The sequence below is a fragment of the Toxotes jaculatrix genome, chromosome 21, assembly GCF_017976425.1.
Source record: "Toxotes jaculatrix isolate fToxJac2 chromosome 21, fToxJac2.pri, whole genome shotgun sequence".
In the NCBI taxonomy this organism is placed as follows: domain Eukaryota; kingdom Metazoa; phylum Chordata; class Actinopteri; family Toxotidae; genus Toxotes; species Toxotes jaculatrix.
In genome coordinates, this window is record NC_054414.1 from 15,415,639 (window position 1) to 15,433,367 (window position 17,729).

Consider the following 17,729-nt stretch of genomic DNA (forward strand, 5'->3'; position numbering starts at 1 on the left):
AAAGTTTCAGACTCCTGAACTTCATACAAACAACCTTTCACCCCAACCTTACACTGTGGCTTCTGTTCAATATAAGCACATCAAACTTTCTGTATGTAAAAAAAAACCCTGCACCCCTGAGCAAAGTCCAGTTTCATAGATACAGATTTTGTAAGAGACAGGTTTGAAATATAATAACTTCACCTCTCCATCCAGTTACTAAACCCAAACATTAGCAAAAATATTTCTTTCCTTAGCCACAGCTCCACCTTGGACACCAAGTTTTACTTTCCAAACACACAACGTGAAGTTCGCATTAAGTTAATGAGTCCTCAAACTAAAACGAGCTCGTCCAGGTATTCATGTCACAGAATCCATCACAGGTCAAGCCTAAGTCATCAGATTCATGTAGACAAGTAAACTAAATTCCCAGATTTGTTTCCTGGACGTAGTCACATTGTTTTATTTTCCCTCTTTATGAGTTTGGATGTTTCAAAATGTGAAAAAAACAGTTCACCAGTTAAAGATGGCTGTGATCATGTGGAGTGAAAGTGTTATAAAACAATAGGCTTCAGTCTGTGAGTGTGGCTGAGTGCGTGCAGGCTGAGGGTTGGCAATGGGAAAGGTAATGCAGTCGTGCTGACAGAGAGCAGAGTGTGTGTGTCTGTGTGTGGGTGTAGGTGTGTGTAGGTGTGTGTGTGTGTGTGTGTGTGTGAGAGAGAGAGAGAGAGAGAGAAAGGGAAACAGGGAAAGAGAGAAGAGGAAAAAGGCAATGTGTGAGCAATAGGGGTGTGTGTGTGTCTGTGTGTGTGTGTTATGGTGGCTGTGCTGACTGCAGCAATGCGCCAAGGAGAATGGAGGGGGAATATACCCTACAGAGAGAGGGAAGGAGGGGGGGAGGAGAACAGGGAGGGATGAGGCTGAGTGAGTAAGAGAGGGAGGTTTGTGCGTGCGTGCGTGTGTGTGTGTGCGTGAGTGTGTGTGTGTGTGTGTGTGTGTGCAGTGGTCTAAGTGTGAAGACAGGAGCAATCTACACCAACTCTGACATTCATTCATCTTTCTCCTTCCTTCCTTCATTTTCTCTTCTTCTTCTCTCTTCCTATCCCTTGCAGTGTGTGTGTGTGTGTGTGTGTGTGTGTGTGTGTGTGTGTGTGTGTGTGTGTGTGTGTGTGTGTGTGTGTGTTCAGGTATCAGCCTCTAAAGTGTGTGTGAGTGTTTTGCTGTTGAGAGAGATAAAGTGTTGCAGTGATTTCTAGAGGGATAGTCACAGGCAGCCTCTGAACTTCTGTTTACTACAATGGCGGGCCTCTCTATCTGCTGCAGATAACCCAAAATTCACACACACTCCCTCCAAAATAAAAGAACCCATAATGATCATTTACCCCTTTGGTTCTCTAAAATGGATGTTTGAAAATTTAACACGCCATTAAAGTTCATTTAGTGTGTGTCTAGTCTGGTTATTCAAAGACTTTTATCTCCGTTGCCGGGGGGACTACAGCTACAAACAGACTTTAAGAACAACGTTAGATCTGTTCGTTTCTGACAAAGGAAAGACATGAATGAAAACTGAAAATGTGAACACTTAATACGGCAACAATACCTTTGATTCATACACCCACAGCTGACTCACACACAACCAATCCACAAGCCTCAGTGTGTGTGTGTTTGCGTGTGTGTGTGTGTGTGTGTGTGTGTGTGTGTGTGTGTGTGTGTGTGTGTGTGTGTGTGTGTGTGTGTGTGTGTGTGTAGCATCCCAGAGTGGTAAGAAAGATTTGTGAGAATCTCAAGGTGTATGATGTGTGTAGCGGTGTAACGTTTGCAGCATGCAAGTAAGATTTGTGTGCATGCGTAGGTGTGTGTGTGTGTGTGTGTGCATGTGTATGTGCGCATGTGTGCGTATGTGCATGCGTAACATCCCAGCGTGGGCTCTGCTAGCTCAGCGCTTTCAGTCAGCCAATTAATTACAGAGAAGCGCTTGAGACAGAACAGCGTGTAGAACACACACGTCGACACTGCTACACACACACACACACACACATACACACACTACTACACCACAGCACACTACACACAACTCTTCCCTTCACTCAGACACATATTTGTCATCATTGATGCAACAAATGGCTGAAGCAGAGCTGCATAAGGCTCGTTCATTATGAGGGTTTCATGATGTTACAGATCTTCCTCTTCTGTTTGGCAACTTCCTTTCAGCAGCTGCTGGAGCACAACAGTGATTCAACCTGTAACTATGCTGTAAAAGCTTTTACATGTGTTGTTTCTAAGCACTCATTGTAAAGCAGCTCTTTACTGGTAAAAACTGTCTGGTGCATAGTGCGTGATGCTTTTTACACAATGGTGGAAGGAATTTTATTATTTTTATTTAGATTAAAAGGACTGATTGTATGGAAGAGTAGAGTTTTGTCTTGGTGTCAAATGTCAATCTTGTATTGTTTGAACTGACTTTAGACCAGTTGATGAAGGAAAAGAAAGGAAACAATGATGGGAAAGGCAGACCAAGAGAAGGAAGCAAGAATAAAGGCAAAGACAGCAAAAAGGAGAGAAGGAAAAGGGCAAAAACAAAAGACAAAACATAGTGATTCAGTGCTGTTGTCTAGAAATTACGTTTCTATACAAAAAACTGCAACAGCAAATATGTTTTGTAGGAAACGTAACTGTGGTCACGGGCTCTTCCCATGTATCCAAACCCACCTGGGCCACTTGGTACACAAATGTTCACCACATTCTGAAATGTGGTGGGGGAAATGTAGAAAGTCTCCCAAAAGAAAAACACTCAGGTAAAGTGCACCTCATCGTACATGACAAGTACACTACTTCAGCAAATGCGCTTCAGTGCCAGCCTCTGGTTTACATTTGACACCAATGTATGTGTAATAAACAGAGGGAATAAACAGGAAAAAAAAACAAAGAGGATATTAGTAGTTGCTACCATTGCAGTACCTTCAGAAACTCAAACTTGCTCAGCAGCAATTCTAAGAAAAACTGGGTCACTGTACTGTTAGAAAGACAAATAATCTGAGAGAAGAGCAGTAGAGAAAAACACCAGAGTAATGACCGCTGCTACAGGTTTGCAGTTAAGACCACCACAAGCCATCAGAGAACGCAGTGGGAGTGTGTTTACCTTTAAAGCGCAGAAGATACACGAGTCCTCCATGCACTTGTGTGTGGTCAGCTGTCGAAAGCTCCGGCGAAAGATGTCAAGATGCCACAAAACCTAGGAGACAAAACACACATTTACACACACAGAAAAAAAAGAAAATAAACCAAAAGAATCTACTAGTGAGATTTTAATGGGATATATACAAATAATGTTTAGTCTGGAAATGTCTTAATCCTTTTCTCTTGTTCTCTCTCTGAGATTTTTAAACAAGAATAAGCAATAATCATTGTAATCACCATATAAATAACCCCAGTAAACATGCAGCTATGCCTGAGCAAAGACTGATGACATGACAGCACACAGCTGCCGGTTTCCATAGTAACACGACATGCTTTCTGGCAGGTTTTCCAGGTGCATAGCAGTCAGAAATAGCGATTGACGTAGCGGGTGATGGAAATATTTGAAAGGAAAAGAACATTTAAAAAGTTCTGGAAACTGCCGGGCTAGATACATTATATAGAAACTGTGTGTTAAGTATCAGATGTTTATGTTTACAAGCAACTCATCTTTTCTGTTCATGGCTGGAGCTTTTTCAGAGTCGGAAAGGTTGAGGTCGAGATGCAGCTCATCTCGACCCGGCGACTCGTGACTGAAGTCTCTCACAAACTACTTTTCCATTTGGTTACATGTTAAAAATGATGAAGCTGTTCTGTGATATTTTCGGTTCAGGGCGTTAAAAGCTCAACAGGCTCAAACAAACAGCTTACTGCGCAGTTACCTTTACACTGTGCACCACGACTCAGGTATTGCTATGGCAACCTCAGGCACATTAATTTGTCCTTTTCTGTAGCTGTTTTAATTGTCTTAAATGTTTATAAGAGAGACGATGGTGTCTGGATTATATTAACACAACTTGATTCTCAATCAAGTTTCCTGTAGCTTTAAAAAAAATTAAGCAATATTTGCTGTTCTAAAATTGAATCAAATGACTTCCCGTAATGTGAGAGGGATGTAGAGAATCAACACCCCAGTCTGCAGCTCTGCGTGGCTTTCAGCCATTTTCAGCTAATTGTTTTTCCCAACAGCTACCACAGAGCGTGCTTTCTACTTTGTATATTTTCAGCAACAAAAGAAAGACAGAGGCAGAGAGTCAGCGCCCAAGGAAACAAGGCAGAACACATGAAATCTAGTAGAGAAGTGGTCTCTGCGTGAGGTCGACGTCTTCTTGTCCTTCTCTCTCTCTCTCTCTCTCTCTCTCTCTCTCTCTCTCTCTCTCTCTTTCCCTCTAGTGCATAATTAGAGGAAAGAGCTCTTAGTACATTCATTCACCATGCTGAAAGATAATATTGACACAACTCTGTCCCTTAGGCTTCGACTGAAATCTGCAGCACTCATGCACAGGACCACACACACACACACACACACTTACAGTATGCACATACAGTCTAAATGTATGGAAAACACATACACGAAACCAATATATATGGCAACCTTACCAATACAGGTCTGCACTGTGTGTGTGTGTGTTAAGGAGAGAGTGATAGGTAGAGGAAAGAGGGGGCGAAGGATGACAGACTGCATGCTGACGCCAGTGTATGCGTTCTATCTTTCCCCCCTCTCTGTTTCCCCTCCTCTCTCTGTAGTTTATTTGGTCGTGATGAATCGGCTCCCTGCACAGCACTGCAGCAGCCACAAGGAGGGCACACTCTCCCCATGCCCATCTCTCCTTATGTCTATCTATCTATCTATCTATCTATCTATCTAGAGACTGCAGAAGCATCTTGGGTGGAAAAGAAACTGTAGTTTAAGTAATCAAACAAACATAAAAAGTGATAGAAGCATGCACAGAATATAAATTGACCTCATCAGCTCATGTTTTTAGGAAGTCGTCATCATCAGCGTTCATTGGTTTTGGTGGTCTTGGATGAGGTGGTCCTACATCCGTGTTTATGATGTCAGATGTTTACAGGCTCATAAACGTGATAAAATACTTATATCGTATTATTTATTTAGCCATGATATGTAAGTTGTTGAGATGTTTAAAGTTTTTTGTGAAATCAAAGCATATTGTCAGTTCAATTTATGGTTTGTACCTTGTTTTTAAATAGTCATTGAATGTTCTGTAATTTTCTCTCCATGATGAAGTTTTATTATTTATTTATTTATTGTTTATGAATTCAACTTAAAAGGTTTTAAAGTTGTTGTTGTTTTTTTTCAGGTCTCTCTTGCTATAGAGATCTTCATCTAAAGAAGACTGCCTGAACAGGTAAAGCTTATGAGATGCAGATTGATCCAGTCTTGTTAATTTTTTTTATGACTTATTTGTATTTGCACACATTGTAAAGGCTTTATAGGATGTAAACAGTGGATTATTTTTTGAATGGTCTGAAGATGTAAATGTCAATAACCCTAAAGCTCTGTTGGCCTTTTTTGTGAAGGGGTCTTCCCAATGCATTTATGAAATTCTAATTAATACTGACCTGTAAGCATAAATGAGGAAGTCAGTGCACATAAATATGACTTACCCTTTACTATAGGTATCACTACACAAATAAAACCACAACATTGAAAATACAGATTCATCTAAAAAGATTTTTTAGAAAATGTTTAATCCTCACATTATACAAGCATGAAGACAATTAGCGAAACAGCTGCTGTCATTAATAATAGGAAATATTATTGTTGGCACAGTGAGGTGTTGAGATTTCAGCCAGATGACTGAGGTCGTGCACGTCAACTGATCAGCATCAGATGGGTCTGATCACAGTCAAACAAGACACCTTTTACATTCAGTGTGGACAATAAAGGGGATGTTTCTAATCTGACAAGAGCTCACTCTCAGTCATCATCTGCTCCACACGCCTCATACTACTGTTGGTGGATTTCTAACCTCCATGACCGCAGCTCCTCCTGTTCTAGTCTCCTATTACCCCACGTGGCTGTGGCATCTCTTTCCCTTTGCATTTTGTGTATCGCATGATGCTGTCTGTCAGTCAACAGGCCTTTTACACAGCAGACATTTTGACTTGTCATAGCAGCAGAAGCACAGTGGGTATAAAAACAATAACAATGGCTTCGTTTGAGTGTCCCGCTAAGCCGCGAGTGTGACAGTGAGCCAGCATACAAAATGCCAGGACCCTGACACTGAGCCAGCTAAATGGAATTCGGCCATTATTCATTTTACTATTCAAACCTGCGCTTTTCCTCCTGTGACATGTTAAAATATCCTCAGTGAAAAGTGCCTTTACATTTGCTGGCATTTCTGCAATTCCCTCCCAGCGCTGCAGCTGCCCTCAGCATTTCCTGCCTCTCACCATCACCTGACCTCCACACCGACCTTCGTACCTGCTCCTTTTCATCAACACCTGAGTATACAGTATTATACAGTGTACACTCAATCAGTGTTTTTCTGTGCATTGATTGAGCTGCAGTGCCACCCTACATCTAGATCCATGAAAATACCACTTAAGTGTTCTTCACAAGTTTCACTTTCCATTTTCAAGTTCCTCCTCTTGACGCTGCATCGCGCACACACAGACGTACACAGACGCACATGCACACTGCTGCCTGATGAGTGAACCCATGTGTTTCTGCTTCATCAAAGACAGCGTACTCTGTAGCTCCTTTAGCTATTTTATTTTTACCTGAGTTTACACAGTGAAAAGTTGCTGAGCACATACATACTCCTTACCTCCCGGCACCTTCCTTCTCTCTCTCTTTATATTACACACATTCATAACAACCACTGCTGCTGACGCTGCCAGCTCCGCTGCAGCAGCAGGGGGTTAAGTGTCTTGCTCAAGGGGCCCTTAGGGGCAAGGAAGCAGGAGAGAGTATTTCTCTTACTTTCAGTGCAATAGTAGTCAAGCATTAAACATTACAGTAAACAAACAGAGCTTGGCTCTGCAGTGCTAAAACGATCAGTTTTATATCAGTTTTGATAATAAATGATCCGAAAGTCTTTTTAAGGAAAAATTCAAAGCACTCACTGGTTTTGCATTGTTGTAAATTTCATATCTTTTGGTTTCGGGCTGTTGGTCAGACAAAGAGCATTTCTTTTGCGCTGGTGTGTCTGCATCGCTATGCAATTACACCAGCAAAACACCAGCTGGTAGTGGGGTTTCTATGCTACTGTGTTGAGTCTCTTCAGGTGCTTCAAATGATGGTGACTGAAACTGAGCAGATAAATGTTAAACAGCGGCTACTTTAACTGAATTTACTGCAACGCAAAATAGAGAGAAGACGTAGGTTCAATGGTTTGTACGACCATTGAACCGACTGAGGCAGAAGGTGAAGAGGAAGGAGTCTGTGTTGCTGCAACCTGTAGCTATATGTTTAGGGAGGTGTACATCAGGCTACAGCGTAGGGTTGAAGAATTGACGCCATAGATACAGCATAGTCAGGTACTCCACACTGTACCTATGGCACAGTATAAACTGGCCTTTACATTCTGAGAAAATGGGATGGCCATTTTTCACTATTTAGCATTTATACGTTTTTACATTTCACTGACCAAACAACAAAACAACAACAAAAAAATCATCTTAATTTGTTAATAGAGTGACTCTCTAAACCTGAACTTTGACCCCTAATTGTTCATCTCAAATTTAAATAACATAAGCAAACACGTACACATGCACATACACACACCCAGCAAACCAGCATCTCAGTACTTTAACATGCTCTCGGCTTATCCTCACTCGTCTGTGTCCCGTGAAACATCCTCTCTCCTCTGCGTGTGCATGTGTGTGTACATGTGTGTGTGTCCTTGAAGTGGCCCACTTCTCTCCCCGCTGAAGCTGCTTTGTCTTTGTTGAGACATATTATTCATTTCACAAATAAACTTCATGTCCTTCACTTCGTCATTTCATCTCTCTCCCTTCTTTTCCTCCATCCTTCCCTCTTTCTCTCAGTCTTTCACCACACTCATTTTTTCCCTCTTACCTTATTTGACTCTTTAATTCCACTCTTTCTCCCAGCAGTATCCCCTTTAGTCTTCTCCTCAGTTTTTTCATACTGTATACTCCTCATCCCTCTTTCCTCTCTTCTCCCCCTTCAGCAACTTCTTCTCATCCAGCCCCCTGCTCACTTCTACTCTCCCTAAGCTTCTGCCCCATCACTTCCCTCCCTCTTCAGCTTACTCCAACCTCTCTCTCTCTCTCTCTCTCTCTCTCTCTCTCTCTCTCTCTCTTTCAAGCCAGTAGTCAAGAGGCATTTATGTGTATGTGTGTGTGTAGGTATGATTGTGCCAGCTGGAAGTCTTGGGAGGAGGGAAGTGTGTATGTGTGTGTAAAGAGAGAGAGGAGATGCAGCAGTAGCAGTGCAGTGTAAGCATCTCCACACACAGACTGGATGTCCACACTGAAGCCAGACTGGCAGCGGTGCCAAAACCCACCGAAACACGCAAGCGCCCGTTAATATGGCGCTAATCTCATCCCTGTCGCATTTAAATACTGCAGTGTGTGTGTGCAGGGGGGGGAGGGGGTTGTGCACTGTGGGTGCATGGATATGTTTGTTAGCACTGTGCATTTAGTGCACATCACTAGAATATAGACAGCTCGGTCTTTTATAAAGTGTTTCTAACAGCTTATTAGAAAGTAGAAGCTATTTTTTTGCTAATTATGCATAAACACATTAATGACATTTCACAGGAAACTACTGCTGTGACAGTGAAGCAGCATAATAATTTTGGCCGAGCACTGAAATTGTGCTTTTTTTTTTTGTCTGTAAAAGTCTGTATTTTTAGCATGGATGGGTGCGTTTTTGCAGTGTAGGCAGAATTTTTTAAGACAGTGACGCATTTTTTCATTGTGTTGACTCTGTAGTCCAGCACATTGGATTTGCAAGGAAACAATGGCAATGAGATTAACGCGCTGATGTTCATCTGTAATTTAATGGTGTTTAACAGAATGTAACAGGAAAGTCACAATGACGTAAAATGAAATGAAGTCATCACATTTAATAATTCAGTGATTGTCAGAAGCCTCTAACCCACACACTTTATCTGGACGTCTTCCTGTGATCCTCTGCCGGCCTGCACTGCAGCCGCCCTCACATCTTGCATCTTTTTGACTTAGGTCTGGTTCGGCTTCAGCAAGTGTGGACAAAGTCTTAAGTCTCTTAAGTGTCCCAAAGCCTCCAAATACTGTAGTTTAGACATTTTATACTACCCGAAAATTGCTAAAAAAAAAAATAACAAAACTACTTGGAGTCACAGTGTCACACTTTTCTTACTTTTGTGACAACTGGTTTGGTTAAACATACCCAACTAAAAATAGTTGACACGAGCCTGTGGATTGAGGTCAGGTGACTGACTTGGCCAGTCATGACTGATACATGGTTTTAAATATCTCCATGAAAAACATGTTACTCTCCTAATACTTTCTGACTGCCCTGATTTTGTGTGCGTGTGTGTTTATCCGACTGACCTGCAGAGCGCTGTTGAGGAAGCAGCTGTTCTGTCCCGGCTCGTTGCTCAGGCCTTTGCTGGGTGCAATAGAGGTCATGGTTCTCGGGGTCACCAGCCCCTGCACCCCGCCTCCCGCTCCGCCACCAGATGCAAAGTAGTTCCTCTTCCACGACATCACTACCTGGACGCCCCCGTTTCCACGGCGAGGCGGGGAAGGGGCGGGGCAGCAGACCAAGCGACAGCCTCTATGTCACTCCCATGAGAGAGAAAGAGGGAGAATGAGAGAAAAGCAGAGGAGGAGGAAATGGAGGCGGCGGCGGTAGATCGAGGAGGTGTGGTGTGTCTTGAAAGGAGACCTGGCACCCATACAACACTCCCCCTCTCCAGTCGTGTTTTTACTTTAAAATCTGTCCACTTTTTGGGGCCAGCGGTGGGCTTTTTGTTTTTCTTTTTTTAGCTCCTTGGATTTAGAAGTTTGTGTTTGAGGACATGAGAGCGTGTCCAAGGCGTCCCTTGGCAGATTCTGTGAAATAAATGTTGATTGGGTCGCACTGCTGCTCCCATGTGGAGACTGCTTTCTTCTCTTTTACTTCGCCTGTAAAACACAAAGACCAAGCTGTTAGGACAGACAAAACTAATTAAAACACACAAAAAAGTGGTTTTGAGCCGTTCTCATACATCGTCATACGATGGAGACATTGTTCCACTTTAAATAGTTTGAGGCAACAAACTTTTAAAATGCACTGAAGAGTCTTTTTTAGCCTTTTTTTAGATCATTGTTTTGGTTTTACTGCACATTTTCCACAGAAAGCATAGAAAGTTAGCAACTAGCTAGTAAAGAGCTGGATATTTTTCCCAGGAGTTGTTGGAGACCAAACCAGAGCTAATGTTGGTCCCTTTCTTCAGATGGTACCTGTCTGCTTAACCCTCGAGGGTCAAAAATTGATTACTGCAGCTTTAAATGTGTAGCTTCAATTGCTTTTGCACCATGAATCATGAAATCATCACATGAACACAACAATATTAGTCAGGGTAACACTGCATCAGTGATATGACACAGGGACCATTTGGAGAAATCTGTTATGTCATTTTATAATCGGTACTTAGGGACTTTATCTGGAGCTTATGCCTGTTCAGCATCACTATGCACAGTTTCCGTACGTGTGTGTTTATCACCAGACAGTGTGTATGTGTGGGTGTGTGTACATGAAGTTGCATAACACCACAGGGCAGTAACTAACAAATCCGCAGTGCCCCCCCTTCACCCTCCCTCCCTCCCTTGCTTCCCCTATAGCTTCCCCACTTTTGGCAAAGCTCCCTCGCCTGGTTGTCGAGTTGCGTTGCCGCCACAGCACCCCGTTGGCGAAAGGCCAGAGGGCGCAGGGATGCTGCGGTGAGCAAGCAAGCAGCGTGGGCTGTCGCCATGGCAATGGCCACATGGGACTGGGGTGACGAAGTGGGGTGATGAGGGGGTGGGATGGAGGTAGAGGGGACGTCGTGACAAGTGAAATGCATCAGAGCGAAAGTAGAAGGAAACATTATGCAACTGTTAGACAGCAACATTGCAATGTCAGTTCATCTACTTGTCACACAGTCTATCTATCTATCTATCTATCTATCTATCTATCTGTCTACACAAAAAAATCAGAAATTCACATTTGATATATTCATCCGTAAACAAACAAATCCAAATTGCCAGAGGATTTATAAAAGGATTTGGCTGGCATGCCCCTGTGTGCCATTTTTCCTCCACAGCACAGCATCCTGAGCTTCTGTCTCAGCATACAGTGTGTGTGTGTGTGTGTGCATGAGTGTGAGTGTGTGTGTGTGTGTGTGTGTGTGTGTGTCTCTCCCGCTGAGCCTATGTGGAGTGTGTGATCACACATCCTCTCTGACTGCACCCTACAGCCACACACATCCGAGATCGCTCTGGCAAGCCCTCGCAAAATCGCTGTTTATGTGTCCTGTATGTGTGTGTTCATCTGTGTTTGTGTGTGTGTGTGTGTGTGTGTGTGTGTGTGTGTCCACATCTTTGGCTAGTTACCATGGAAATAGGCCAAGCAGCAGGCACGCGGGGGAAAAGCCGAACCATGTGATTTAACAGAGAGACACACTGTGCTGCACTGGTTGAGAAAGCAGACACAGACACACACACAGACACACACACACAGGGCTGGCGAGTGATGATGATGTGTATTGATGGTGGAGAGTTCCTGGAAGCCAGAGTGAGTCAAGGCACAAGTCAATCAAACTCCCTGACCCTGCGCTGGCAGGCATAAGGAAACCAGAACCTGTGGTCGCAGCCCAGACACCGACCACACATGGAAGACGTTTCCACGTGTGATGTTGAGGTGAGGACACTGATTGTACATCCAGACACAGACACAGCCTGTGTGTGTATGTGTGTATGTGTATGTGTGTGTGTGTGTGTGTGCGTGCGTGCGTGCGTGTGTGGCTTCATCTTCTAACCTAGAGGAAATCGGTCCCAGGTTGACGTGAGGAAATTGTCACAAAAATCTTGGGTTATGTTTAGAATTTTTTTTAAAAATTAGTCCAGGTTTTGAGATTTCTGTCACTACCCTTACACAATGTGTGGAATTTTATGTGTGGAAAAATTACCTTTGAAAGGCCTTAGTGTCAACGGTTCTCATTGGAAATGCTTGAGAAATAGTCCCTATAAAAACAGCTGACAGCATGCTCTGTGGATTTTTAAATGTCATTGTCAGTGCTGTGAAAATTCTTTTCACGTCCATTGTCCTGGGATCGACGAAGAAGTCTCCAAAACAAAAATCTCAACTGTCTGCATGGTTAGATGCTACAGGCAGAAGTGAAGAAATATGCCTCTTAGTAATTTTGGTAAACTGACCTTTTAACCTTTTCAACTCCACAGACATTTGGCAGATTCATCATTACAGCCCATCATTATTCAAAGCCACAAAACTATTTTATATTCTGCTCATGATTCGAAGGTTTCTGAACTTAACAAACAGGTCAGATTGAAATTTTTCTGCTTTACTCAGAAAAAAATGTGATATGGCTTCAATAAAGTTCTTGAACAAGCACATACAGAACGTATATGTGATGCCAAATGGCTTGGAAAAAGGTTTTATCTGAGTCTTAAACCACTTAAGGGAACATATCAGGGTGCAGACTCATATAAGTTAATGACCAGGTAGACGTAAGGTTTAATGAAGAGTCAAACCTCAAAGGTTTGGGGGTTTGGATGTTAAGATGACCTTTTCCAGTTTATATCTAAATGGATGAGTGTGTCCGTGTGACTGCAAATGATTACTTCTCGATCGATAAAATCCAGCAAGGGAACAGCTGGGAGCTTTGAGTAGAGACAGCTGCTTTTATGGTTTCACCACACCGTCACCACTGCTGTTACGGCTACTGACACTATTATTAGTACTGCTTCTTCAAGCACTAGTGTTGCAAAAACTAATAGTACTCTTACCCCTATATTTCTGTTGATATTTCTTCCTCTGTGACTAATTTTACTACTGCCATCGTGATGTTTACTATACAGAATACTACATCAGTGACTTCTACTCTTTCTTCCTCTTAAAAGAAATTGTCTTCCTGATCAACAGGAAGCCACAGGTGCAGCCACCTGTCTGCCCCCTCACTACCAGCCAACCCTCCATCAAGCTGGTAAAGTTTGCTGATCACACCACGGACCACGGATTTATTTTTCTTTTTTCTGCTGTACTGTGGTTCGTATGCCTTCTTTTGCACTGATGTGGGACAGTACCTCAATTCCGTATTATCTTATCTTACCTTACCTTATCTTTTCTCATCTCATCTCATCTAGGCCTCATCAAAGACAATGAGGAACTGGCCTACAGGATGACCGTGGCACAGCTGGCAGCATGGTGTACAGAAAACAACCTGGATGTCAATGTTAGCAAGATGGTGGAGTTGGTCATAGGCTACTACATCAACATCGCAGCTGTAAAGAAGGTGGCGTTTCTGGGTACCGCACACACACTCATCTAATGTCATGAAACAAGCCCACCACACGATGGTCCTCCTCAGACTTCCCATTTCTCCTTCTACTCTCACTTTTACTTAATCTTAGTGTGCTCTCCTATATTTCATTCTGTTTTTTTTCTTGCCTCACTGCTCTGCATCACCAAGTCAAATTCCTGTGTACTCTGTGTACATTTGCCCAACGAAGCCGATTCTGATCTGTGCGATTAATGCAAACATTCTGTGAAAATATCCCTCCACATCCATCTGTCATTCATCTGCTCCATCAGATCAACATTCAAGAGGAATGGCACGACATATGACACAGGGATCAAGCAATGTTTGATTTGAAATTTGAACATCTACAGTTGTATTAAAACTGGGTAAGCTCTATCTGCTGAGGATGATCATGGTATGCGATCGAAATGCCCAAAGCAGCTACTAAATTGACCTTTTGAGATTTTCCTGCCTTTCAAGCTCAAACTGTCTCTTGTAGTCTTACAACATCTAGAATATGACCTCACCGAAAGGTCACAGTGTTGTTTGTTTTCATTTTCAGACCCAGTATGTTCCAAATTATCATACAAAAATCCCCATCTTCATTACTCTCATTGCTTTTTCTTGTCCATGCTGTTTTGTTCTCCATTTTATGATCCTGTTTACTCCCTTCAGCCAAGACGAATGCAATTTTAAAAATTCAAAAACTGACCTCAGCGCCGGATTGGAAATAAAATGCTGCTAATGACACTGTTTTGGAATTTGAATTTACTGTCACCATTTCTCCCTCTCCCTCTGTCACTCTCTCTTTCTTTCCCTGCTGTGGGTTAGTGTGGCTTGGTGACAGTGACACCAGTGTCAAGCAAGTTGAACAAAGAGCTGATACTGTCCCTGAGGACAATAGCCTGTCTCTCACACTGTCTCCCTCCCACTCAAGCAAACATAAAGGACGAGAAGTATATTTATATATCACTTTAAAAGAAAGGAGTCCAGATCTTTCCTTTCACAAACTCTGCTCTCTCTTTCTTCCTGCTTTGGCATTCCTCCTCCCTCCTTCCCATTCACTTCATTCTTGTTCCCTGTCCCTCACTTTCTTCCACTGACCTCTATTTTCCATTCTCATTCACCCTCTCCACTTTTTCCCCCATTCATCTCTGTCTTTTTCCTTTTCCGTTTCCGAAAAACTTCACTTCACATGCATGTGCTCACACATGCACACACACACACACACACACACACACACACACACACACACACACACACACACACACACACACACACACACACACACACACACACACAGTGGTTTTCCTGTAACTGGGTTATGTGTAACTTCAAATAGCCCTAGCTGACAATAGGGAGAGCCCAGAGTTCATCCTCCCCTCTGTGCTTCACTTTATCCCCCTTTGAATCTAAAGATGAGCTATATGTGTGTATATATATATATATATATATATATATATATATATATATATATATATATATATGTGTGTGTGTGTGTGTGTGTGTGTGTGTGTGTGTGTGTGTGTGTGTGTGTGCGTGTGGGTGTGGGTGTGAGCATGTGTGTTATCGTACAATAGGCACACGTGTATCTGCATGTGTGAGCATATTACCGAGACTGAGATCTTTTTTTTTTTTGCAGGCTTCAAGGTCATTTCCCCACTCAGACTCTGTAACATTAAAGTATACATGTGAGAACACGCACATAATCACACACACACACACACACATGCACAAAGACACACACGTGCACACTGTAACCTAGATGCAACCCATTATCGCCATGGCACATGTGCACACCCAATCCTATTAGTAGAAAATATAAAGAGGGGAGAATATTTGTTTAATATTTAGGCTATTACATAACCACCCTCTTTTACGATGCATGGTGGGAATCATGTGAGGTTTTTACAGTGTAGGTCAGGGTACAGATAAAGGGAGGAGGAGAAACAGGGTTTCGGGGCGATGAAGAGAAAGAGAGAGAATAGGAGAAGAGAGGAAAGCAAAGGTAGAAAAAGAGGAGATGAAAGAAGCAGAAAAAAGACAAGAGGAGAACAGGGGAGAGGGAAGAAGAAAGAGAGGAATAAGTGGGACATTAGATTGAGCAACCAGCCACATGTCAAAGAAAGAAAACGAAAGAAAGAGCACTCTGGCGGATGGTAAAGGTCAAGGGAGACATACAGTATGAGCGTGACTTTCTTTTCCTCTGCTCCTTCTTGATCCTTCTGCGATGACTTAATCTGCTCTTCCTTATACCTCAGCCCTCGTATAATCCCATACATGTGGACCCAACCGGACCAAGAACACTTTAACTGGAATGTCAACGATAGACGAATCCCCTGGGGAAACTGAGGCACAAGCCGGGCTCAGTCACACATGACCATGTTTAGAGAGAAATACTCAGGATTTAAACCAATTAAAGTGTAGAATTTAACTGAATTAACTTCCATATGCTCTAAATTGTTATACCACGTGACTGTTTGTCTGCAAATATCCACAATAAGTCAATGAGACCTTGAGATCGATTGTTTCTTAAAGATCAGCACATACAAGGTGATTTGGTGGTTGTGTTTGGATTCTGGTGATACTTTTTTGTATGGATAACTGACCAAAAAAAAAAAAAAAGCAAAATATGTTCAAGACCCAAAGTCAAATCCTTCATCCTCAGCTCTGAGGAAGTTTTTGTCACGTGTCAAGTTGCCCGATGGTCCACCATAGCGGCCACATGACATCAAATAAATCGTCCTGATTGGTCTGAGTATTTAAATAATGCCAGTGGAAACACCCCCAAGGAAAATCGCTCTGAGAGGGAAGAGGGAAGCCAGGCTTTTTTGGCAGCGTGGACTGAGGCTAAGGACAAGCTATTTTGTAGATAAAGGTAATGCGAGTTTACCTTCCAGGACAACCCTACAGAATAATAGGTTGTAAGGCCTGGGGACAGGAGTACAAGAGTACTGTACAGAAGCCACAGTGACAGGTCATAAAATATGGAAACAGCAGTGTATATAAGGACATGTCACGTTAAATAAGGTGCAAAAAATCACTTTGAGCTGGTGTTTTTGAGCTTAAACAGTGTGTGAATATTGCCCATATGCAGAATGAACATGAACACACACACACATATGCTCATATTAACCAAAGCACAAAAAGAATACAAAAAAGAAAATCACTGCCTTGCAAAGTATTCCATCTCCAAAAACTAAAATTGATGATAAGTCCAACTTAAATGTCAAGGCGACATTTCAGCTCAGAGGGTGGAGGGTGGAGGTGTGCTGCTGTAGCTAAGTGTGTCCCTGTCCCTGTGTGTGTGTGTGTGTGTGTGTGTGTGTGTGTGTGTGTGTGTGTGTGTGTGTGTGTGTGTGTGTGTGTGTGTGGTTTTTATTCATTATGTTGTGGGGACATAAACCTATTCAACCAGCCAAATGAAGATAAAATGCTGGTCCCTTAACCCCAAATTGAAGGCTTAACCTTTATCTTAGGGTCAAGACTTGGGTTTGGGTTTAGGTTCGACTCTGGCTCAGGTTAATGTAAGGGTTATGTTTGAGTTTTGGCATGCGTAGTAAAGGTTAAGATTAGGAAAAGGCTTCTATAGTTACTGTAAATCAATGCAATGCCCTCATAAACAGTGTGCTCCCGCTTAATGGGGGGATGGCCAGTACCCTATTTTCCCCTTTCTTTTTTTTTTTTTGGTAAGTATTCACGTGTGTGGGCGCGCGTGAGGCACGCAGCAGAGGGTTGTGTCACCGTCGCTACGGTACTGTAGGCTGGCGGTAAGGGGCCAAAGTCATCAATCACGCGGATCGAAACCGCAACGTTAAATCAATAGCGGCCCCCGGGAGCGATGACAGCGGAGCGTGAATCCGCCACGGTAAAAGGCTGCGGTCTCTCGGCCATCCATCAACAAGTCCGCACAGTGTCTACAGTCCACCAAGCACCGCCGCACCGCCCCGCGCGAGACCAAAACACGCAGTAGCCTACAGGACAGGAGCCACGCGCACAGTAGTGCTATGTACCTGACTGGATGTAATGGGGCAGTCTGCACAATAACAACAACACCTGTAACTGCGAGAAACAACAACGCGGGCTTGTGATGCAACCGGGATGAACTTGAGTGGAAGGGATGCGCGTGGAAGCTCCAACTACAGCACGAGGGAGAGTGGCTGCGTAGAGGGGAATTACCGAGACCTGATAAAATGATAAAACTGACAAGATACAGAGCAACAGAGGGAGGCAGAGCAGCACGAGGAAAAGTCG

General features: G+C 43.0%; 1 protein-coding gene across 1 annotated transcript in view; it reads right to left on the reverse strand.

Moving 5' to 3' along the window:
• Positions 1-9,681, reverse strand: part of LOC121201563 (inactive ubiquitin carboxyl-terminal hydrolase 54-like) — a 29,731-nt gene extending 20,050 nt beyond the window's left edge. The window contains exons 1-2 of the mRNA XM_041067449.1: positions 9,526-9,681; positions 3,119-3,211 (exon numbers count right to left, since the gene is read on the reverse strand). Of these exons, the coding sequence (XP_040923383.1) occupies positions 3,119-3,211; positions 9,526-9,681 (249 nt within the window). The remainder of the gene's footprint in view (positions 1-3,118; positions 3,212-9,525) is intronic.
• Positions 9,682-17,729: the final 8,048 nt, after the last annotated feature.